Source organism: Balaenoptera musculus, chromosome 10 (genome assembly GCF_009873245.2).
Source record: "Balaenoptera musculus isolate JJ_BM4_2016_0621 chromosome 10, mBalMus1.pri.v3, whole genome shotgun sequence".
In the NCBI taxonomy this organism is placed as follows: Eukaryota; Metazoa; Chordata; class Mammalia; order Artiodactyla; family Balaenopteridae; genus Balaenoptera; species Balaenoptera musculus.
This window is the reverse complement of record NC_045794.1, coordinates 51,922,535-51,946,835: the sequence shown is the minus strand read 5'-3', so window position 1 is coordinate 51,946,835 and position 24,301 is coordinate 51,922,535. Positions and strand designations below refer to the sequence as shown.

General features: G+C 39.9%; 1 protein-coding gene across 1 annotated transcript in view; it reads left to right on the top strand.

Moving 5' to 3' along the window:
- GNS (glucosamine (N-acetyl)-6-sulfatase) overlaps positions 1–10,753 on the top strand; it is a 53,996-nt gene extending 43,243 nt beyond the window's left edge. Inside the window, exon 14 of the mRNA XM_036865580.1 lies at positions 8,006–10,753. Coding sequence (XP_036721475.1) covers positions 8,006–8,081 — 76 coding nt within the window. The 3' untranslated portion in view covers positions 8,082–10,753. The remainder of the gene's footprint in view (positions 1–8,005) is intronic.
- Positions 10,754–24,301: the final 13,548 nt, after the last annotated feature.

The following is a 24,301-nucleotide window of genomic DNA, read 5'->3' as shown; positions in this document are numbered from 1 at the left end:
GCTGCTCTCCACAGCCAGTTGGTGCTACAGCTGGAGGTGCAGCCCTGCCCATACCACACGGGGCTCTTCTTCCTCCCTGTGATGCTTGTCATGGTACCACTTGATGGCACTGGTGACATCTGGGGTTGCTTTAGTGTAAGCTGACCCAGGGCTACCCTGTTCCCTAGTGCCTCTGAGAGCATATGCTTTCATTTCATTTCTCAGAAGCCCCAATTACAGAAACTTGAATACTTGCCAGTAAATTTAATATATTAAATACACACAATGAAATAGAAAGTATGAACTCTCAAGTGTCTAAATAAATAAGCCCGCTGCAATATGTGAAGGTTGGAAAGATATTTAACGCTCACCTACTAAGTCAGCTCTGTTCCTCCTACTCTCATTCCTCTTAAACAGTAACTTTTCATCAGTAACATGGCTGTCAGCACACCATGCATTTGAGCTGTGTGTGGCAAGAAGCCTGTCATTTTTTGCTTGAAGATTATAAAATTCAAAATCAGACTTTCATTGGGAAAGGATTATTTCAGTTCTTACACTCTGATTGTAGGAGAGGGGGAAGAATGATGTCCTAAGCTGATGGAAACTAGTAAATTATTCAGCTACCTTCATGTGAAGTGGTATCTTCAATCCAAATCAGTGAGGAATGTATGTGAATGAGTAGAGAAGGGGGATTGTAGACTATTTATTAAAGAAATGTAGTACTTTTGCTTTTAAATAGTGTATATAGAGCCAAAGAGACATAGATGCCAGCAAACTAAAGGTAACAATATAAAAAGACAATATTTATCATAATTTTATATCATTTAAGCTAATTAACTTTTATATGGGTAATCTTGTTAATGTGTAATTAGTAACTGATCAAGCATTCTGCCCACCCAGCTTTAATCTTTCCTCCAAGTTAGTGAAATGGGTCCTCACTTGGTGGCAGTTCCTTGGAATAGGAAGTTCATTCTCTAAGACAAAAGCACTAGACTTCTAATTGACACATGCTGATTTTTGCAGTTTCTAACAGCTACTTTGCTCAGAATGTTTTACCAAACTAAATAAAGTTAGATGTCTGTAGCAGTCGCTGACTGACTCTAGGAATTTAAAGCCAGCATCTAACTAAATCTTGCATAGAGGGTCATGAGACTTGGACATCTTGGACTGTAATGTTGGGCCACAGAAGGTCAGATGCAGCAGCCCCGTTAAGTGTTAGAAGGACTCGACCATAGAATTCGCCTACAGCCCTTAGAGCCCAAACAGGTAAATTTCACATGAGGAAATAGTGCTTGGAGTTGTGATTTGCTCAAAGGTCAACTGTTTGGAACTGATTTAGCAAGATCTCTTGACTTCCAGGCAAGGTTTGTTTTTTATTTATTTATTTATTTATTATTTATTTTTGGCTGTGTTGGGTCTTTGTTTCTGTGCAAGGGCTTTCTCTAGTTGCGGCAAGCGGGGGCCACTCTTCATCGCGATGCGCGGGCCTCTCACTATCGCGGCCTCTCTTGTTGCGGAGCACAGGCTCCAGACGCGCAGGCTCAGTAGTTGTGGCTCACGGGCCCAGTTGCTCCGCGGCATGTGGGATCTTCCCAGACCAGGGCTCGAACTCGTGTCCCCTGCATTGGCAGGCAGATTCTCAACCACTGCGCCACCAGGGAAGCCCAGGTTTGGTTTTTTTGTTTTTTGTTTTTAATTTTTATTTTATTTTGGAGTATAGTTGATTTACAGTGTTCTGTTAGTTCCAGGTGTACAGCAGAGTGACTCAGCTATGTATACATATATCTATCTTTTTCGAATTCTTTTCCCATTTAGGTTATTACAGAGTATTGCGTAGAGTTCCCTGTGTAAGTAGGTCCTTGTTGGTTATGTATTTTAAATATAGTAGTGTGTATATGTTAATCCCAAACTCCCAATTTATCCCTCCCCCCACCTTTCCCTTTTGATAACCATAAGTTTGTTTTCTAAGTCTGTGAGTCTATTTCTGTTTTGTAAATAAGTTCATTTGTATCTTTTTGTTTTTTTAGATTCCACTTATAAGCGATATCATATGATATTTGTCTTTCTCTGTCTGACTTACTTCACTTAGTATGATAATCTCCAGGTCCATCCATGTTGCTACAGATGGTATTATTTCATTCTTTTTCATGGCTGAGTAATATTCCATTGTATATATGTACCACATCTTTATCCATTCATCTGTTGATACACACTTAGGTTGCTTCCATGTTTTGACTATTGTAAATAGTGCTGCAGTGAACATTGAGGTGCATGTATCTTTTCAAATTAGGGTTTTCTCAGATATATGCCCAGGAGTGGGATTGCAGGATCATATGGTAGCTCTATTTTTAGTTTTTCAAGGAACTTCCATACTGTTCTCCATAGTGGTTGTACCAATTTACATTCCTACCAACAGTTTAGGAGGGTTCCCTTTTCTCCACAGGCTCTCCAGCATTTATTGTTTGTACACTTTTTTTTTTTTTAATTTATTTATTTATTTTTGGCTGTGTTGGGTCTTCGTTTCTGTGCAAGGGCTTTCTCTAGTTGTGGCAAGCAGGGGCCACTCTTCATCGCGGTGCGCGGGCCTCTCACTATCGCGGTCTCTCTTGTTGCGGAGCACAGGCTCCAGACGCGCAGGCTCAGTAATCGTGGCTCACGGGCCCAGGTGCTCCGTGGCATGTGGGATTTTCCCAGACCAGGGCTCGAACCCATGTCCCCTGCATTGGCAGGCGGACTCTCAACCACTGCGCCACCAGGGAAGTCCGTTTGTACACTTTTTGATAATGGCCATTCTGACTGGTGTGAGGTGATACCTCATTGCAGTTTTGATTTGCATTTCTCTAATAATTAGTGATGTTGAGCATGTTTTTATGTGCTTATTGGCCATCTGTATGTCTTCTTTGGAGAAATGTCTATTTAGATTTGCCCATTTTTGGATTGGGTTGTTTTTTTAATATTGAGCTGCTTGAGCTGTTTGTAAATTTTGGAGATTAATCCCTTGTCAGTCACATTGTTTTCAAATATTTTCTCTCATTCTGTGAGTTATCTTTTCGTTTTGTTTATGGTTTCCTTGGTTCACTTTTGTTTTTATTTCCATGACTCTAGGAGGTGGATCAAAAAAGATGTTGCTGTGATTTATGTCAGAGTGTTCTGCCAATGTTTTCCTCTAAGAGTTTTATAGTATCCAGTCTTACATTTAGGTCTTTAATCCATTTTGAGTTTATTTTTGTGTATGATGTTAGAGAATGTCCTAATTTCATTCTCTTACATGTAGCTGTTCAGTTTTCCCAGCACCACTTACTGAAGAGTCTGTCTTTTCTCCACTGTATAGTCTTGCCTCCTTTGTCATAAATTAATCAACCATAGGTGAGTGGGTTTATTTCCAGGCTTTCTATCCTGTTCCATTGATCTCTATTTCTATTTTTGTGCCAGTACCATACTGTTTTGATGACAGCTTTGTAGTATAGTCTGAAGTTAGGGAGCCTGATTCCTCCAGCTCTGTTTTTCTTTCTCAGGATGGCTTTGGCTATTCAGGGTCTTTTGTGTCTCCATACAAATTTAAAATTTTTTTGTTCTGGTTCTGTGAAAAATGCCATTGGTAATTTGATAAGGATTGCATTGAATCTGTACATCGCTTTGGGTAGTTGCATTGAATCTGTACATTACTTTGGGTAGTACAGTCATTTGACAGTATGGATTCTTCCAATCCAAAAACATGGTATATCTTTCCATCTGTTTATGTCATCTTTGATTTCTTTCATCAGCATCTTATAGTCTTCAGAGTACAGGTCTTTTGAATCCTTAGGTAGGTTTATTCCTAGGTATTTTACATTTTTGATGTGACAGTAAATGGGATTGTTTCTTTAATTTCTCTTTCTGATCTTTCATTTTTAGTGTATAGAAATGCAACAGATTTCTGCGTATTAATTTTGTATCTTGCAGCTTTACCTAATTCACTGACGAGCTCTAGTCATTTACTGGTAGCATCTGTAGGATTTTCTATGTATAGTGTCATGTCATCTGCAAACAGTGACAATTTTATTTCTTCTTTTCCCATTTGGATTCCTTTTATTTCTTTTTATTCTCTGATTGCTGTGGCTAGGACTTCCAAAACTATGTTGAATAAAAATGGAGAAAGTGGACATCCTTGTCTTGTTCCTGATCTTAGAGGAAATGCTTTCAGCTTTTCACTATTGAGTATGATGTTAGGTGTAGGCCTAACAATGTAAGCATTGGCCTTTATTATATTGAGATAGGTTCGCTCTAGGCCCACTTTCTGGAAAGTGTTTATCATAAATGGTTATTGAATTTTGTCAAAAGCTTTTCTGTATCTATTGAGATGAAAATATGATTTTTATTCTTCAGTTTGTTAATGTGGTGTATCACTGATTGATTTGCAGATATTGAAAAATCCCTGCATCCCTGAGATAAATCCTACTTGATCATGGTGTATGATCCTTTTAATGTATTTTTGGATTCAGTTTGCTAGTATTTTGTTGAGGATTTTGCATCTATGTTCATCAGTGATATTGGCCTGTAATTTTCATTTTTTGTGGTATCTTTGTCTGATTTTGGTATCAAGGTAATGGTGGCCTCATAGAATGAGTTTGGGAGTATTCCTTCCTCTGCAGTTTTGGAGAATAGTTTCAATGGAATAGTTTCAAAAGGAAAGCTGTTAACTCTTCTCTAAATATTTGATAGACTTTGCCTGTGAAGTCATCTGGTCCTGGACTTTTGTTCATTGGGAATTTTTTAATCACAGTTTCGATTTCAGTACTTGTGATTGGTCTGTTCATATTTTCTGTTTCTTCCTGGTTCAGTCTTGGGAGATTGTACCTTTCTAAGAATTTGTCCATTTCTTGCAGGTTGTTCATTTTATTGGCATATAGTTGCTTGTAGTAGTCTCTTATGATCCTTTGTATTTCTGTGGTGTCAGTTGCAACTTCTCCTTTTTCATTTCTAATTTTATTGATTTGAGCCCTCTCCCTTTTTTTCTTGATGAGTTTGGCTAAAGGTTTATCAGTTTTGTTTATCATTTCAAAGAACCAGATTTTAGTTTCATTGATCTTTTCTATTGTTTTCTTTGTCTCTATTTCATTTATTTCTGCTCTGATCTTTGTGATTTCTTTCCTTCTACTAACTTTGGGTTTTGTTTGTTTTTCTTTCTCTAGTTGCTTTAGGTGTAAGGTTAGGATGTTTGAGATTTTTCTCGTTTCCTTAGGTAAGCTTGTATTGCTATGAACTCCCTCTTAGAACTGCTTCTGTTGCATGCCATAGGCTTTGGATCGTTGTGCTTTCGTTTTCATTTGTCTCTAGGTATTTTTTGATTTCCTCTTTGATTTCTTCACTGATCCATTGGATGTTTAGTAGCATTTTGTTTAGCCTCCACGTGTTTGTGCTTTTTACAGTTTTTTTCTTGTAGTTGATTTCTAATCTCATAGTGTTGTGGATGGAGAAGATGCTTGATATGATTTCAATTTTCTTAAATTTATTGAAGCTCTCTTTGTGGCCCAGCATGTGATAAGTGCTGGAGAATGTTCCATGTGCACTTGAAAAGAATGTATATTATGCTGCTTTTGGATGGAATGCTCTATAAATATCAATTAAGTGCATCTGGTCTAATGTGTCATTTAAGGCCTGTGTTTCCTTATTGATTTTCTGTCTGCATGATCTGTCCATTGATGAAAGTGGGGTGTTATTTTAAAGTCTGTTTTGTCTGATACTAGTATTGCCACTCCAGCTTTCTTCTGATTCCCATTTGTATGGAATACCTTTTTCCATCCCCTCGCTTTGTCTGTATGTGTCCATAGATCTGAAGTGGGTCTTTTGTAGACAGCATATATATGGGTCTTGTTTTCGTAGCCATTCAGCCAGTGTGTGTCTTTTGGTTGGAGCATTTAGTTCGTTTTCATTTCAGGTAATTATCAATATGTATGTTCTTATTGCCATTTTGTTAATTGTTTTGGATTTGCTTTTGTAGGTCTTTTTTCTCCCCTTCCTCTTTTGTTCTCTTCTGATTTGATGCTCAACTTTTTAGTGTTGTGTTTGGATTCCTTTTTCTTTTTTGTGTGTGTGTATCTGCTGTAGATTTTCAGTTTGCATTTACCATGAGGTTTTGATATAGCAGTCTATATATATATACAAGATTATTTTAATTTGCTGGTCTTTTAATTTCAAATGCATTTCCAATATCCTGGATTTGTACTCTTTTCTTACAGTTGCTGGTTTTGATATCATATTTGTGTGTGGATGATTTCCTACCTTTACTGTATGTTTGCCTTTACCAGTGAGCTTTCTCATTCTTAATTTTTTAGTTGTGGCCTTTTTTTTTCCCTGCCTAGAGAAGTTCCTTTAACATTGGTTGCAAAGCTGGTCTGGTGATGCTGAATTCTCGTAGCTTTTGCTTGTCTGTAAAGCTTTTGATTTCTCTGTCAACTCTGAATGAGAGCCTTGCTGGGTAGAGTAATCTTGGTTGTAGGTTCTTCCCTTTCATCACTTTAAATATGTCCTGCCACTCCCTCCTGGCCTGCAGAGTTTCTGCTGAGAAATCAGCTGATAACCTTATGGGGATTCCGTTGTATGTTATGTGTTGCTTTTCTCTTGCTGCTTTTAATATTTTTTCATTGTCTTTAATTTTTGTCAATTTGATTAATATGTGTCTTGGTGTGTTCCTCCTTGGGTTTATCCTGCCTGGGACTCTCTGCACTCCCTGGAATTGGGTGATTGTTTCCTTTCCCATTTTAGGGAAATTTTCAGCTAGTATCTCTTCAGATATTTTCTCAGGCCCTTTCCCTCTTCTCCTTCTTCCATGAAATTGCTTTGTTTTTTTAACCATAACTGTCTTGCACACATTCGGGAGGCTTATAACTAAGATTCTAGATGCTGGCCTTGCTGATGTTAGCCTGAGCTATTTAAACTCCACCTGGTTTTCTTTTAAATTCTAGAGTGGGTGTCAGCAGACTAGATATCACAGGCCCACTCCAGACACCACCAGTTGGAATACAGTGCACACAGATATTTATGTATTGCCTGGGGCTGCTTTTGCATTTCAGCAACAAAGTTGAGTAGTTGGGACAGAGACTGTGTGGCCCGCAAACTCTAAAACATTTATTATCTGGCCCTTTACAGAAAAACTTGGCCAACCCCTGCTGTAAAATACTACTAAGAGTTATTAGTGTCTGTTACCATAAGGTAGCAGATAAAAGTAAAATACGATGTTATTTCCAGATCACACAAAGTCCAGCCAGCCTGTGGGGGTTTTTTTTTGGTGTTTTTTTTGGCCACGCCCTGAGGCATGCGGGATCTTTGTTCCTCAACCAGGGATGGAACCCGTGTCCCCTGCAGTGGAAGCTTGGCGTCTTAACCACTGGACCACCAGAGAAGTCCCCAGTCTGTGTTCTTCATGTCTGCCAGGTCTCAACTCAAGTTACCATTGGCATTCATTCTTACTTCCCCATGGGTGGTAAATAAGTGATTTTATGTGCCACATGTTTTACATGAGTTGCCTTCCTGTTTTGTTGGTGGCCAGAGGGGTTGGTGACTTACCTAAATTCATAATGAGCCAGATTCAAGCTCCTGTCAGGTGCAGACCTGCATTCTTACCCACCACAGTCTGTGTGTCTAAACTGAAAAAGAAGACAGGCCTTTGAAAATGGTGGAAGGGCTTTCAGCAAGGACTAGACTCTTCCCCAGGCTGCTTTATAGTTGAGGGATTGCCCCCCCCCAAAAAAAAGTAAGCTCAAACCCTTCCTCCTAACCCCTTTCAGGATTAGCCTTACTTCTGTTTCTCCTCTCCTCTCCACTTCCACTATATTATTTTGTGCTTGCTGACTTATGATGGAAATGCTCTTAATTACTAAGTACTCTTGCTTTGTACTACAGACTTTCTCACTAGATCCCCTTCTGGTGACTTATTTGTTCCTTTTGTATCCCTTCCTGCCATTCTTTCCAGTTAATATTCTGAATGAAGTACTCAATGGCTAACTGTAGTTAATGTGACATTGTTTTTTTCTTTTTCTGTGCCCAGATACAGGTTTGATCCTCGTCTCATGTTCAACAATCATGGCAGTGTCAGGACTCGAAGGTTTTCAAAACATCTGTAGCACCTCTGCAGTTGGATCCCTTGCACGCCTCTTTCTGATGAAGTGATTGTAGTAGGTGTCTGTAGCTAGTCTTCAAGACCATGCCTGGAAGGGTTTCTGGACTGGCTTTAAGTCCTGTTTGAAAAAGCAACCCAATCAGCTGACTTCCTTGTGCAATGTGTTAAACTGTGAACTCTGCCTGTGTGTCAGGAGTGGCTGTCCCTGGTCCCTTTATTCAGCTGATGATGATACTCCTGAGGTCTTTGTTCTCACCAAACCCTTTCTGTCCTGGGGCCACAGTTCTTGATTATTCCCCATGTGGTTAAAGTCTAGATTTGTAAATCCATTCAGATAAATGGCGATGCTTTAGGGGGGCAAGGTTTTTGGTATACAGCTTGACCTAAAATCAAGAGGACCTGCATAGCATTCGAAATTGAACACTTCACTATCAAAAATACTAATATCACATGGTTTGAAGAATAACCATCAGAGCTGACCCATCTGATTGATTAAGAACAAATACCATTGTTTTTAGATCAGTAGAAGTACACTGTTTATAATATCCATCACAATGGATCACAAATTTTATTAAAACGCATCAATGAAGCTCTGTTCATTTTTTGGAAATTCTGGGCTGGTGCTACATTGAAATAGAACAGTAGCAAGCTTTTGGTAAAGGCTAATTCCAGGTAGTTAATGAAGGTGATGGACATCTACTTTCCAGTAGCTGCTAACCACGTGAAGCGCCAGTGAACACCAGGGGAATCTGGGGAATGTCTCTTCTCTTGATACTTTCCTTTCTCGGATCTGAAATATAAAGTGGGTTAAGTATTTCAGCAGAGAAGGACTTCCAAGGGTTGGTGAAGGTTGTGTTTTCTGAGGGCCTTCTGTAGGTAGGGCTCTCTGGTTGACAGGTTGAAGGGCTATAGATCAGGGTGTAGCAAGTGCCTGTCCAGCAGGGAGCCTGGGTTCTAGTCCCATGTGTGACGTTGTGAGACTCCCTCTGCATATTGCTGACATTCTGTTCATTTGTTATAAGATGTAAGAATTTCTTAGAGTTGATGCAGAGTACCAACTACTTACCTTCTTCCCTTTCAGAAAACTTCATCTTGAGTTTTTGGAGTCTTGTGTAATTTGGGCCTAATTCACTATTCCTCTGTCGGAACCCGATCTTCTTGAGATTTCCTCACTGTTTAGAACACCTGCATTTTTGTCTCTTGGCTCGAAGACCAATCCCATTTCTTGTGTCTTCTTCACAAGAAGGTTAATTGGTGATGTGGCAGCAGGGGAGGAGGAGGAACTGTGGTTTATAACCTGTTCAACTCAGGCAGTAGTGATTTTAGCTTTATGTAAGGTCCTAGGTTGAGCTTTAAGCACTTTGTAAGACATGGCCATAAGTAACTTTTCTATCACAATTCCAGATAGCCATGTTGGGTTAATAGCCATTGGGTTTATTCCTTTACCTCATACAATCCCAGTAACTGCGGTGGTATTTAGAGGTGAAATGGGCAAGTGAAATGAATACCTCTGCTGTGACCATTTTAGGAAAAGAAATTCTAACAATTTTGTAACTAAAGGCAAACTACAATGTTGAGTATGGGTATTGGCTTTATTCTACACTTCTGAGTCTTAACATTAATCAATCAATCAGTCAGCTTCCACATTAATGGAAGTTGACCATGGTTATTCCTGAATAAAGAGAAACCAACTCTTACCAGGTCTTGTACTGTGATGTCATATTATTCAGTTTTATGATGCTGGTTCCTGAAAACAGATGACGTCGTTAAGAGTGACACAAATCAGCTGCTGATAGTATTCCTGTCCCACTGCTCCTACATTCATCAGACTTTTTTGTTTGGGGGGTGGGCGGGGCGGAATGCAGTGAAGCCCTTTTTTTGTACCCCTAATTTTTGAATGGCCTCTAATTTGACTTTTTCTCTTGGACTGGTTGCATTCTGGATCTACACTAAAATCATCTTTCATAAAGAGACCTCAGTTTCTAGACTACAGACCACAAGATGCACTGGAATTTTTCAGAATGATATGTACAAGGGCCCCACTGCAAGAGGCTTGCCTTGTTTCTCTCTTAATTGTACTGATTTGAATTTTGATTATTTTCCCTTTTAAGAAGACCAGGTCCATATGTATTGGTAATAGAAAACTGTAACCATTAGGAACGAACAGAGGTCTTGGGGAAGAATAGAGATTTTGCCTTATAAGAGTGCCTGTTACAAAGCTCTCCCTCAAGTAAAATAACAGTCCCTACATCTAAAAAGTAGGGAATGCCTTTTGAGTATCTTTGACCAATGGTGCTGTTGCAAAATACATTTTAATTGACAACAGTAGGGTTTTTGTACAAAATAGTCATGATAGCCATGGAAGGTTATATTTTTGTGTCTAAGGACTAGTGTTTTAATGAAAGAAGATAAATTGTCCCAGGATCCTTATTAAGAGAAAGCAAAGGGTATTTAAACTGATTCACCAGTGGAACTAGGTGGGAATATTTGGGTCTTTTGTTTCACCACTGCTTAGGTCCAACTAAATTTGTGTATTCATGTGTTTGCATCATCTGTTCTTAGAAGTTATTCTGCCCTGGCTCTGTGTCATCTCAGTCATTTGACTAAGAAAGTGCCCTTTGAAGGACCCTGTTCACTGCTGCACTTTTCAATGAATTAAAATTTATTTCTGTTCTAGTGGGAATGTGTCCTTTGTTTTAGTCCACAAGTGATAATTTTGACAAAATGTTCTTTGCTGTATACTGTTTAATGTTTTAATCACTCACCTAGTACTGGAGATGGGCTGTTCCGCATTGGGTACCATAGTCCCTACCTGGAAACCTCGTTCGTATATGTGTGGTCCCTGCTGCCCAGTATCCCTGGATGAGCACCATGTAGAAAATCCTTCCTGATAAATCATTATGCATTTACAGTTTGGAGAAAAAAAAAAAACAACTTACCTTGACCAGCTTTAAATTAGATAAACTAAGCTCACCGTCAAAGGTGCCTAGCCTTGATGTTCAGTCATGTGATCCATTGCCCTAAATGAGAAGTAAGTCCTACTGGAGTTGACAAACTTTTTCTTAAAGGGATAGTTAATATTTTAGGTTTGCAGGCTATGTCTCTATCACAGCTACTTAACTCTGCTGCTTCAGTACAAAAGTAGCCATAGACAACACAAATGAATATGCATGGCTATGTTCCAACAAAACTTTACCCAAAAAAAAGCATAATTTGCCAACCCCAGACCTAGTAGGTTGCCTCTTATAAGTTCTGAAGACCAAGCAGAAAAACAAGATGTTAGAAGATACCCATAAAGTTTCCAGACTACTATCAGAAAAACAATTGAGTTTATCACAGTATCAAGCCACCAAGGAAGAGGAGAACATCTATTTACATAGACTCAAAGTGAGGGTAAGTACAGACTCTACTAAATCCATTTTTCTAATTTGTAGCCCCACCCCCATTCCCACTGAGACTGTACCCTGCCCTGTAGACCCAAACAGACACTGTACAGATTTAGTATTTGTTTCACTTTCTTTCTCTGCCTGCCATGGGTTTAAAGGGCTAGTCACGTGTGTACCTTGAAGTCTGTAGCAGCAAGAGCAGAGAACCTAAAGGCCCCAAGCTGAATGCACTGTGCCGAGACCTTTACTGATGGCCTAGGCATTACTATATAAGGCCCCAAGCTGAACGCACTGTGCAGAGACCTTTACTGATGGCCTAGGAATTACTATGTAAGATTTGCATGCAGGACATGGGAGCCAGCTTCAGGAGTACCACAGAGTAGATGACAGTTCTAAATCTTAGTCTTTGAGAGGAAGCTTTCATAACCACCTTCTGCTGGTGAGACCTGAGATCTTATATATCCTCACAACCTGCCCCTCTGACTGATGCTGATAGGTCCTCAAAGGGCAGAGAAATACATAGAATGCTTGTAATTAGTATTTATTGTGATAAAAATGGCTCTGCCAACAAGCTTCTTTCCTCAGATTAGTTTATCCAAGCTCACAAAGCTCTTTAGTCAAAGAGTCAAGATTTCAAAGATGTGGCTTTAAAGACGTCTATCTATTAAACTCTGCTCTCTCTGTGATCTAAGAAGGATTTTACCCTCCCTCATATGTCTTGAGTGAGTGCCCACTCTGCCTGGACGTGGGCTGGGTTATGAAAGGAAATTACTCTCTTCCTGATGCCCAGGACATTATTGTGTAGATTGAGAACTCATCCCCGATATCTGTAGTTACAGGGAAAACACAGTTTCAGACTAAGAAGGGGAGGTGACACTACCATTCAAGGGGCTCCTTGTCGTGCTCCACAGCATGACTTTCGAAAACAAAGTGAAAACATCTCCTCTGACAAACCCTTAACTAGACTCACCAAGAATAAAGGGGGCTCAATTAAGTAAAATCAGAAGTGAAAGGGGAGACATTACAACTGTACCACAGATATACAAAGGATCGTAAGAGAGTACTATGAACAACTAATTATATGCCAACAAATTGTATAACCCAGAAGAAATGGATAAATTCCTAGAAACATACAGCCTTCTAGGACTGAATCATGAAGAAATAGAAAATTTGAATAGTCTGATGACTAGTAAGGAGATTGAATGTAATCAAACAGCCTCCCAATAAACAAAAGTCCAGGACCAGGTAGCTTCACTGGTGGATTCTACCAAGCATTCAAAGTGGAACTAATACCAATCCTTCTCAAACTCTTCCAAAAACAGGAGAGGAAGGAACATTTCCAAACTCATTTTATGAGGCCAGCATTACTCTCATACCAAAACCAGACAAGGACACCATAAGAAAAGAAAATTACAGGTCAATATCCCTGATAAACATAGAGGCAAAAATCCTCAACAAGGTATTAGCAAACTGAATTCAACAATACATTAAAAGACTCATACACCATGATCAAGTGGAATTTAGTACAAGGATACAAGAGTGGTTCAACATCCACAAATCAATGTGCTATATACCACATTAACAAAATGGATAAAAAACATGATCATCTCAATAGATGCAGAAAAAGCAGCTGACAAAACTCAACGTTCATGATAAAAACTCATACAGAGTGCATACAGAGGAAACATACCTCAACATAGAAGTCATAGATGACAAGTCCACGGCTAACGATGAAAAGCTGAAAGCCTTCCCTCTAAGATGAGGAACAAGACAAAGATGCCCACTGTCAGTTTTATTCAACATAGTATTGGATAGCTGATTCGCTTTGTTATAAAGCAGAAACTAACACACCATTGTAAAGCAATTATACTCCAATAAAGATGTTTAAAAAAAACTAAAATTATATGTAAAATATTTTTTCTAATAAAAAGTCAAGAAAGAAAGAAAAAAAAAAAAAAACCCCATAGTACTGGAAGTCCTAGCCAGAGCAATTAGGCAAGTAAAATGAAAAGAATCCAAATCAGAAAGGAAGAAGTAAAACTGTAACTATTTGCAGATGACATATACAGAAAACCCTAAAGATTCCACACAAGAAAACTGCTAGAACTAATAAATGAATTCAGTATAGCTGCAAGATACAACATCAGTATACAAAAATCTTGTATTTCTATATGCTAATAAACTATCAGAAAAAGAAATTAAGAAATTAATTCCATTTATAACTGCATCAGAAAGAATAAAACAGTGCAGCATTGGTGGTTTAGCGGTGAGCATAGCTGCCTTCCAAAAAAGAATAAGATACCTAGGAATAAGTTTAACCAAGAAGGTCAGAAACCTACACACTGAAAACTAAAAGACACTGATGAAAGAAACTGAAGAAGACACAAATAAATGGAAAGATATTCTGTGCTCATGGATTGGAAGATTAATGTTAAAATGTCCATACTACCCAAAGCAGTCTACAGATTCAATGCAATCCCTATCAAAATTCCAGAGACATTTTTCACAGAAACAGAACAAACAATCCTAAAATTTGGATGGAACCACAAGAGACCCCAAATAGCCAAAACAATCTTAATAAAGACCAACAAAGCTGGAGGCATCATGCTCCCTGATTTCAAACTGTATTACAAAGCTACAGTAATCAAAAGTGTATGATATAGGCATAAAAAGAGACACATGGATCAATGGAACAGAATAGAGAGCCCAGAAATAAACTCATGCACTTATGGTTAATTTATGACAAAGCCAAGAATATACAATAGGGAAAGGACAGTATCTTCAATAAATGGTTCTGGGAAAACTGGCAGCCACATGCAAAAGAGTATAACTGGACTACTATTTTACACCATACACAAAAATTAACTCAAAATGGATTAAAGAATGTAAAACCTGAAACCATAAGAATCCAGAAGAAAACATAGGCAGTATGTTGCTTGACATCAGTCTTGGTGATTTTTTGGATCTGACTCCAAAAGCAAAGGCAACAAAAACAAACAAGTGGGAGTATATCAAACTAAAATGCTTCTGCATAGCAAACAATGACAAAAGGGCAGCCTACTGAATAGAAGAAACTATTTAGAAATCATGTATGATAAGGGGTTAATATCCCAAACATGTAAAGAACATGTACAACTTAATAGCAAAAAACACACAATTAAAAAATAGGCAGAAGATCTGAATAGACATTTTTCCATAGAAGACATGCAGATGGCCAACAGGTATGTGAAAAGATGTTCAACATCACTAACCATCAGGAAATGCAAATCAAAATCACACTGAGATATCACCTCACCCCTGTTCGAATGGCTATTATCAAAAAAAGACAAGGGGCTTCCCTGGTGGTGCAGTGGTTAAGAATCTGCCTGCCAACGTAGGGGACACGGGTTTGAGCCCAGTCCGGGAAGATCCCACATGCCTCAGAGCAACTAAGCCCGTGCGCCACAACTACTGAAGCTCACACACCTAGAGCCCGTGCTCTGCAATAAGAGAAGCCACTGCAATGAGAAGCCTGTGCACCACAAGGAAGAGTAGCCCCTGCTCACCGCAACTAGAGAAAGCCCGTGCACAGCAACGAAAACACAATGCAGCCAAAAATAAATAAATAAAATAAATAAATGTATTTAAAAAACAAACAAAAAGACAAGACAAGGGGGAGTTCCCTGGAGGTCCAGTGGTTAGGACTTGGCGCTTTCACCGGCCATTGCCCGGGTTCAGTTCCTGGTCGGGGAACTAAGATCTTACAAGCTGTGCAGCATGGCCAAAAAAAAAAAAAAATTTTTTTTAAATTTTTAAATTAAAAAAAAAATTTTTTAATTTAAGTTTTTTAATTTAAAAAAATTTAATTTTTTAAAAAATAATAAAAGACAAAGACAAGGATGTGAAGAAAAGGGAACCCTTGTGCACTGTTTGGTGGGAATGTATATTGACATAGGCACTATGGAAAACAGTATGGAGGTTCCTCAAAAAATTAAAAATAGAACTACCATATGATCCAGTAATCCCACTTCTGGGTATTTATCTGAAAAAAAACCCCAAAACACTGATTTGAAATCCCACGTTCATTGCAGCATTATTTATAATAGCCAAGGTATGGAAACAACCTAAGTATCCTATCCATCAAAGGATGCATGGATAAAGAAGATGTATATATATACATACAATAGAATACTATTCTGCCATTAAAAAAGAATGAAATCTTGCCACTTGTGACAATATGGATAGACCTTGAGGGCATTATGTTAAGTGAAATAAGTCAGAGAGACACATACTTTATTATCTCATTTTTTTAACATTTATATTGGAGTATAATTGCTTTACAATGGTGTGTTAGTTTCTGCTGTGTAACAAAGTGAATCAGCTATATGTAGACATATATCCCTATATCCCCTCCCTCTTGCATCTCCCTCCCACCCTCCCTATCCCACCCCTCTAGGTGGTCACAAAGCACCGAGCTAATCTCCCTTATTATCTCACTTATATGTGGAATTTAAAAAAACCAACTACAACAGGACAAAAACAAAGTTCATAGATATGGAGAACAGACAGATGGTTGCCAGAGGTGGGGGGGGGGGGAGAAATAGGTGAAGGGGGCCCAAAGGCACAAACTTCCAGTTATAAAACAAGCCATGGGGATGTCATGTACACCGCAGTGACTATAGTTAATAATACTGAATTGCATATTTGAAATTTGCTAAAGAGTACATGTTAAACATCATCACAAGAAAAAAAAATGTGTAACTATGTATGGCAATGTATGACTAATATAATGACCAAACCTGGTTTACCAAGAGAAACTGGGGCAAACCTTTTGCCAAAACCTATCCAATTGTAGGTACCTGCGACAGGGCAAAGCTGTCCAGTGGTAGAGGCTCGACTTGTCTCCAAAGGGGGAATAAAAAAGTCTTACATACATTATATACTTTAAGAGTATAAGCAAACGCCATTTTGCAGCTATAATTACTAAAACCAAGTAGAAGCTGCTTTGTTGGAATGGTTGCTCAACTGGTGGTCTCAGCACATGCTGGAAAATATTTTAATGGACTCTCTCGGCTGGCAGACCCCAGACACAAATCCAAGTCTTCCCTCCGGGGGGGGGTCTCCATAGCCCACAAAGGCTGGTGCAGGGGAGAGCACAGCACAGGGGTGGAGCTGCTCTTTTAGCAGCTGCTACAGGCCAAGATTCTGGCCTGCTTTCTGAGGCACCTGTTGTCCAAGATCATCAGACGCTACTCCCTTGCCTCATCCTAACGCTAGGAAAGTAGCTCAGAAATGCGAATGATTCTGTTCTTGCTTAAGTCCCTAAGAAAGTGGCTGCCCTGTGTCCTTTTCTTCCCCAATCCTCCTGCTTTTCCCAGCTCCTCCCAGATCAGGTGAGGAGCAACTTCATTAGGCCTGACATCAACATGACATCTTGGATTCTCTCCGCAGTCGGGAATGAGTGACTACTAACTGAGTCATCTATCAGGCAGCCTTCAGACTGTGACTGCACTTTGACGGAGGCTCCCATAAAAAATGAAGCCCAGGGTGCTGAGTCTAGTCCTCTGTACAGCAGGGGAAAACAAACACTGGGGGCCTCGGTCATCCTGCCCCCTTCCTCTTCCTGTAATGCCACTTAAGGCCCTAGTTAAGGGTTCAGCCAGGGGTGAACACTGACTTCACGAGGAGAGGCAGGAAGCTGTAGCTCAGGGTCTGCCTGTAGAGCAGCCCCATCCCTTCTCAAAGCTGCCCAAGGAGCTGTTTCCAGACACTGTGACATGTTTAGTCCCACAGATGTTATGCCCTGCAGCTCAGAGAGATACAGAAAGAGCTGAAGATATGCTCCAGTCCCCACAGAGATTCCTAGTGGTAGAGGCTCACTTGTCTTGGGGTGAGAATTCACATGCATGGCAACACTGAGCAGAAACAAAGGCCAAGGCCCCCAGACAGCACCTACGTGTGACCCTCTGGTCTGAATCGCTCAGCACCTCACAGTAACATGACGGCACGGGCAGCCCTAGTCCCAGCTGCTCTGAGCATTTTGGGTCTAACCTGTCAGAGAAGTCAGACAACACTCTGCCACTGTATTTATGGAGAGCACAAGGAAAGGCACTGAACGAAGATTTCTTGGTCTACTAATTGCCCTAGAATCTTTTGTTTTGCCTTCCCTGAACACGAGTCTAAAAAACAAAAACCAAGAAGATATTTGTTTGAAAAAAATGCCCCTCCTGGAAATTACATCCTAGGTGTTGCTTCTTAGATGAATTTTAGTGTCAACGTGATATGTAAACATCTTGGCCCAGTAGTAAAGCAGCCATACCACTATAGGAAGAAGAACTTGGAGAATAATACCACTCTACACCATGTCAGGCTTTGCGATGTACAGAGTACCTTGACCTTCATTATCTTATTCAGTCCTCACATGAGCCCTGTGAGGAAAGCCAACACATGACACCCACTCCACTTTACAGGGGAAAAAAAGTTGAGCTTGATCCAGAGCAATTGCCATTGTAAATTTTAACTTGCCCTTGCCAAAGATGAACTCTTAACCTGTGGAGAATTATTTAGACCTATATAAGTTCCTTTCTCATAACAGAGGAAAAACAGCTAGCGTGACGCCCATATAACAGGCTGTCAAAAAAAGGCCTGAGAAACCAGTGGCCATTGTGTAGAAAATTTTCATGTAAATCATGAATTCTGCCAGGTAACTCCTGCTCATCCTTAAAATCTTAGCTCTCTAAGTCACTCCCTCAAGGAAGCCTTCTCTAACTGCCTAAGTAGTAGACTCTCATAGCACTCTGTACTTTATCTTTGTGACACTTACCAGTTTGCATTGCTCATAGTCTGGTTTCCGTGAAGACAGGACCATGATGTTCCTTCTCAGCATAATCTACCCAGTACCTAACATCCTTGGGTAATTTATACATACTTGTTGAAGTAAAGAAGTTAAAACACTTGGTGTTCTACTCAAGTTTCTTTTTATGTGAAGAACAGAACAAACTAATATAAGTGACAGGTAAAAAAAAAGAAAAAGGATGGTTGTAAGAATACAGCTATCACAGAACCCAACAGTAAACAGATACACTCATTCCTCAAATATGATTACAATTTGTTCTAAGCTGTTGGTGGGGGGGGGGAAGAGGGAGGGAGGGGAATAGGAAGGGGTGGAAGGAAGGGAGGGAGGAGGAAACAATAATAATTCACATTTTAATAAGCATAAACCCTACTGTATTTCCAATAATATGAAAGTAGGCTTAAATATTAAGTTAGAATATTATTGATCATATGCATTAAAGTTACATACTGTAAATAACTAAATTTCTGAGGGAACCAAAAAGTTGACAGCACCAAGCGACATCAGCACTTGTCATTTGGCAAACTTTTCAAAACTAGGCCAAATTAGGAATGTGTAGAACTCACCTTTTTTTTTTTTTTTTTTTTTTTAAAATAACACTAATTTTTAAGGAAACTTACTTCAATGCAAGGACCTTAAATACAAACATATCAAGCATATCTGTAGGATCTGTAGTGATGTCAACTCTCCTGTTCCTGAGGTGGTAATTTGCATCTTCTCCTTCTTGCCTGGTCTGTATGGTTAGAGGATTATCAACTCTGTTGATCTCTTAAGAACCCACTTTTGGTTTCATTGATTTTGTTTCTGTTTTCTATTTCATTTATTACCACTCTTTATTACTTCCTTTCTTCTGCTTACTTTGGGTTTGCTTTTCTTTTTCTTGTATCTTTAAGTGGAGGCTGAGGTCATCCATTTGAGCCTTTTCATCTTTTCTAATAGGCATTTAGTACTGGGTTGGCCAAAAAGTGCCTTTGGTTTTTAAGTAAAAATAAAAGACGCATTTTTCATTCTCACCAAGAACTTTTTTGGACAACGTATTCACCGTTTTGTTCCACTACCTTCTGCCATTTATCAGGCAACTTCAAATTCTATCTTCCCAAAACTTTTTATCTTTTTGAGCAAAGAACTCTTCCAGGTGCCTTTTACAGTCTTGCAGGGAATTGAAATTTTTCCCATTAAGAGAATTTTATAAAGACCAAAATAAATGGAAATCCAAAGGTGCAATGTCTGGTGAATACGGTGGATGAATCAGAACTTCCCAGCCAAACTGTTAACAGTTTTTGCCTGGTCATCAAAGAAACATGCAGCTTTGTGTTATCCTGATGGAAGATTTTGTGTTTTCTATCGACTAATTCTGGACGCTTTTTGTCAAGTGCTACTTTCAGTTGGTCTAATTGGGAGCAGCACTTGTTGGAATTAATTGATTGGTTTTCTGGAAGGAACTCATAATAGAGGACTCCCTTCCAATCCCACCATATACACAACATCACCTTCTTTGGATGAAGACCAGCCTTTGGTGTGGTTAGTGGTGGTTCATTTCACTTACCCCACGATCTCTTCCGTTCCACATTATTGTACAGTATCCACTTTTCATCACCCGTCACAATTTGTTTTAAAAATGGAACGTTTTCGGGACTTCCCTGGTGGCGCAGTGGTTAAGAATCCGCCTGCCAATGCAGGGGACACGGGTTCGAGCCCTGGTCCAGGAAAATCCCACATGCCGTGGAGCAACTGAGCCCATGCGCCACAGCTACTGAGCCTGTGCTCTAGAGCCCGCGAGCCACAACTACTGAGCCCGCATGCCACAACTACTGAAGCCTGCACACCTGGAGCCCATGCTCTAGAACAAGAGAAGCCACCATGGTGAGAGGCCCGCGCACTGCAACGATGAGTAGCCCCTGCTCGCCGCAACTTAGAGAAAGCCTACATGCAGCAACAAAGCAAAAATAAATAATAAATAAATAAATAAATTTTTAAAACGGAACATTTTCATTACGTTTCAGTAGAGAATCGCATGTGAAAATACGGCCACGGTTTTCTTCACTTATGTGGAACCCAAACATCAAAGTGATTAACATAACCAAGCTGGTGCAAATGATTTTAGACTCTTGATTTGGATATTTTGAGTATGTCAGCTGTCTCCCGCATGGTATAACATTGACTGTTCTCAATTAATGTCTCGATTTGATTGCTGTCAACTGGTCTACCTGACTGTGGAGCATCGTCCAGTGAGAAACCTCCAGCACGAAACTTTACAAACCACTTTTGACAGGTTCGATCACTCACAGCACCTTCTCCATACACTGCACAAATCTTTTTTTGCATTTCGGTTACGTTTTTAACTTTCTTGAAATAATAAAGCATAATATGCCGAAAATGTTGCTCTTTTTATTTCCACCTTCAATATTAACACAGTTTTGACCGGAGACGTATTACAGCCACAGGCGTTAGTTTCTGCAAAAATCCCCCGGTCAATAATGTGTTAAAATGGCTACACAAAAACTCACCAATTTTGATAAATCTTTTTTTAAATGCACGCTGATAAGACAGCTGTCACATACAATCTAACAAAATTGTTTTGAATGAAGCTAAAGACAACTAAGTGCTACTAGAGCCATCTTACGGAAAAAAACAAACGAAACTTTTGGCCAACCCAATACTATAAATTTCCCTCTGTTTCTACTCTGGATCCCATTGCAGAAATGGGCACATGAGTACACAGCTCACGTAAACAAAGATAATTCCTTCCTGAGGGAAGAGGGTATGATTAGGCATCCAACAGCTAACAAATATCAAGTAGGTTCTGAATTTACTTTCCATCTCCCAGAGGCCACACGGCGTCTCCTCTCTGCTTCTCTCTGTTCTATTCTCCTGCTTTCTCTGTAGTCTTTCTCTGCCCCTGAAATAAGGCCCAATGGTGGGTTCAGTCCCCTGGTTTATAAGTACCCATCACAGACTAACTACAATTCCTTTGTTTCTTTATTTAAAATTTTAAGAAAGTTTAACTGATCAACAGCCTTGTATCTGAAGTCTAACTAAGATCCAATTAGCCGTGGTCAGGGCACAGGGTCAAGCTATGTATAGAATTATCCTTTCCAGTGCTAAATGAGGCAGGTCAGGGAGCCTCTCTGCAGGCTAGCCATTACTCTCAGTATGGAAGTAATTTGTTTAAAAAAAAAGAGAGAGAGAGGGGTACAACTGTGCACATGGATATATCCTTTCAGTCTCTGAAATACTCTGGAGAGCTCTAAGATTTACAGTTAGTATTTGAAAAAACATGGGGTGCTTATTAAGGTAGCAGATTCTCAGGGCCTAGTATTAGCTTTGGTGGGGGGGAAGATTTTTAAATCCTCCTTTTAAAAATCAGCACCTCCAGTAGTTCTGGAGGTGGTCCATAAAGAGACAGAGTAATAACTTCAGTTTTGTCTTGAAATCTCTTCCAGCAGATCTTAAGCACTGCCCTTTCCCAACTATTAGCTTCATAACAACTTTTCCCCCAAGACCTACTGCGCCTCTGCTTGGATCGCCTTACTTGCAAAAGAACGAAAATTTTAAAAAGCAAGCTGGGGGTGGAAGGTGACACAGGGGACAGGAACATGGTCCCAGCCTCACCCACACCCTACACACTAGCTCGTTATCTTCCTTGAAGCACACGCCCTTCCCCAGCACACACAAACTCCTGCAGCAAGTTTATCTGGAAGAAAGGCAATGAGGCTTGGGGTTTCCTGAAGGCTGATAGCCAGGTTCCTCGATTTCTAAGGCTGCGGTGTATTCTTAGACAATCATCTTTTATTGATAAGGCATTCAGTGACATGCTTGATTTTACCTAAAAGTCATTGACTTGGAACATTTTCCTTGAGAGATCACACATGCAAGAGAAAACATTTGAAATGTTTGCCATTCTAAAAAGAATCTGAAGACACCATTTGTAGTTTTGAATAAAAGATTTGAATTTATAAAAGATTTAAGCTATCACCTCCCACCCACAGATTAATAATTCAAGGATTCTAACTTTTGGCAAGACACCTCAGTGTGCTGCTCCAGAATTACTAGAACTTTAGCAAATTTTATCACACTTGAAAATCAGAAAGCCCTCTCAAGCAGAGCCCCCTAGAATCCCACTTCAGAGAAAAGGAACTGCACAGGGTTTAATTAATCTCCTGTGTCCACACAGGATGGCTAAATTGAGGGGAGGGTGCACACACCAGGCAAACAACCAGATCTGTGCCACTAAAGACAGAGGAACGTTCAAGGTAACCCTCCTTGTTTAGAAAAATCAATACCAACTCTCGTGGTTAAAGGAACTCCCTCCCTGGGAATTCCCTGGTGGTCCAGTGGTTAGGACTCTGCGCTTTCACCAGTGAGGACAAGCCACGCAGTAAAGCAAAAAAAAAAAGGAACTCCCTCCCAAACAAAAAGCCAAAACCCAACTTCTCTTGAAATTTACAAAGAGTCCTGATGTTTTGTTTGTGTGCAAACATTTTCAAACACCAATACTCACCTTTCTCAGAAAGGAGAAAAGAGGAGCTTTTGGAGTTCAGCTGCCACCAAGTGAGTCACAAGTGACTTTGGAAACTAAGATGAAAAGGTCTGTCCTCTACCTGGTCATTCTCACCTTACAGAATTAAAGGGAAAGATCTGTCAAAAAACCAAAATGAAACCAAAACCACCAACCCCCCAAAAAACAAAAACCAACAGAACTTAAAAAACCCGGAGGTGGGATGGATTGGGAGATTGGGATTGACATATATACAGTACTATGTATAAAACAGATAACTAATGAGAACAGACGGTTAGCACAGGGAACTCTCCTCAATGGTCTGTTATGACCTAAATGGGAAGGACATCCAAGGAAGAGGTGATATATGTATACGTGTGGCTGATTCACTTTGCTGTACAGCAGAAACTAACACAACATTGTAAAACAACTACACACCAATTAAAAAACAAACTAACCTTGCAGATGGAGTTAATACATCTTACCTCACAGTTATTTAACCTGCCCACTCCTTTCCACCACCAACCCCCAGCCCCGGCCCCATTTCTCCCCCCATCTTTATACAGAGCTGCTTTCTTAATTTAGCACTTAATTAAGCAAGTAGTGATTCACACCAGACAGGTGTATACTTTCAAGACTTTGAATACTTAGTTTCCCATGTTTCTTTGGAGAGGATCATCCTTGATGAGGGAGTAAAACTCCAGCGTTTGCAAGTATTTGGTGGCTCCTGGGAACTGTGACTTCTCCCTGAAGCTATTATTCTGGTGGTTCCAGGGAATTATTTTACTAATTACAGTGAGAACACGGGGTTTGGTTACCTGCTCTCTGTCAGTTTCTTTCACGCAACAGAACCTGTAAACAAAAACACAGGTAGGCGTCTCCTTCTACATAACTTAGTAAAATCACTTAAATGGAACGCTAAATGAACAGCAACAACAAAAGGATGATAGAGCACTCTGACATCAAGCCACAAACCCCAACTGTGCCTAAAGAGGCCTGCTTTCAGATGAACTGCCCATTCGAGGCATCCTAATGGGCCCTTCACAGGTAGTTTTACTGAAAAACTAGGTAGAGCTTATAGGAAAAGCCAGTGGACAGGCAGGGCGGCTCTGCCACTCACTCCCAGAGGGGCCGCGGGCAAGTTGCTGGACCTCAATGCGTTTGATTCCTCATCTGTAAAATGGGGATGTTGACAATACCTATCTCATGGGAGAGAAAATGAGTTAATACATATTAAGCTTTTCAGAATAATGCCTGGCACATGGTAAGCACTGTGTTTGAACTTGCTATTATAGTACAGAATGTCCCCAACTTAATGATGGTTTGACTTACAGTTTTTCGACTTTACGATGATGTGAAAGTGATACGCATTCAGTAGAAAATGTACTTGGATTTTTTAAATTAATTTATTTATTTTTACTTTTGGCTGCGTTGGGTCTTTGTTGCTGCGCGTGGGCTTTTCTCTAGTTGCGGCGAGCGGGGGCTACTCTTCGTTGCAGTGCGCGGGC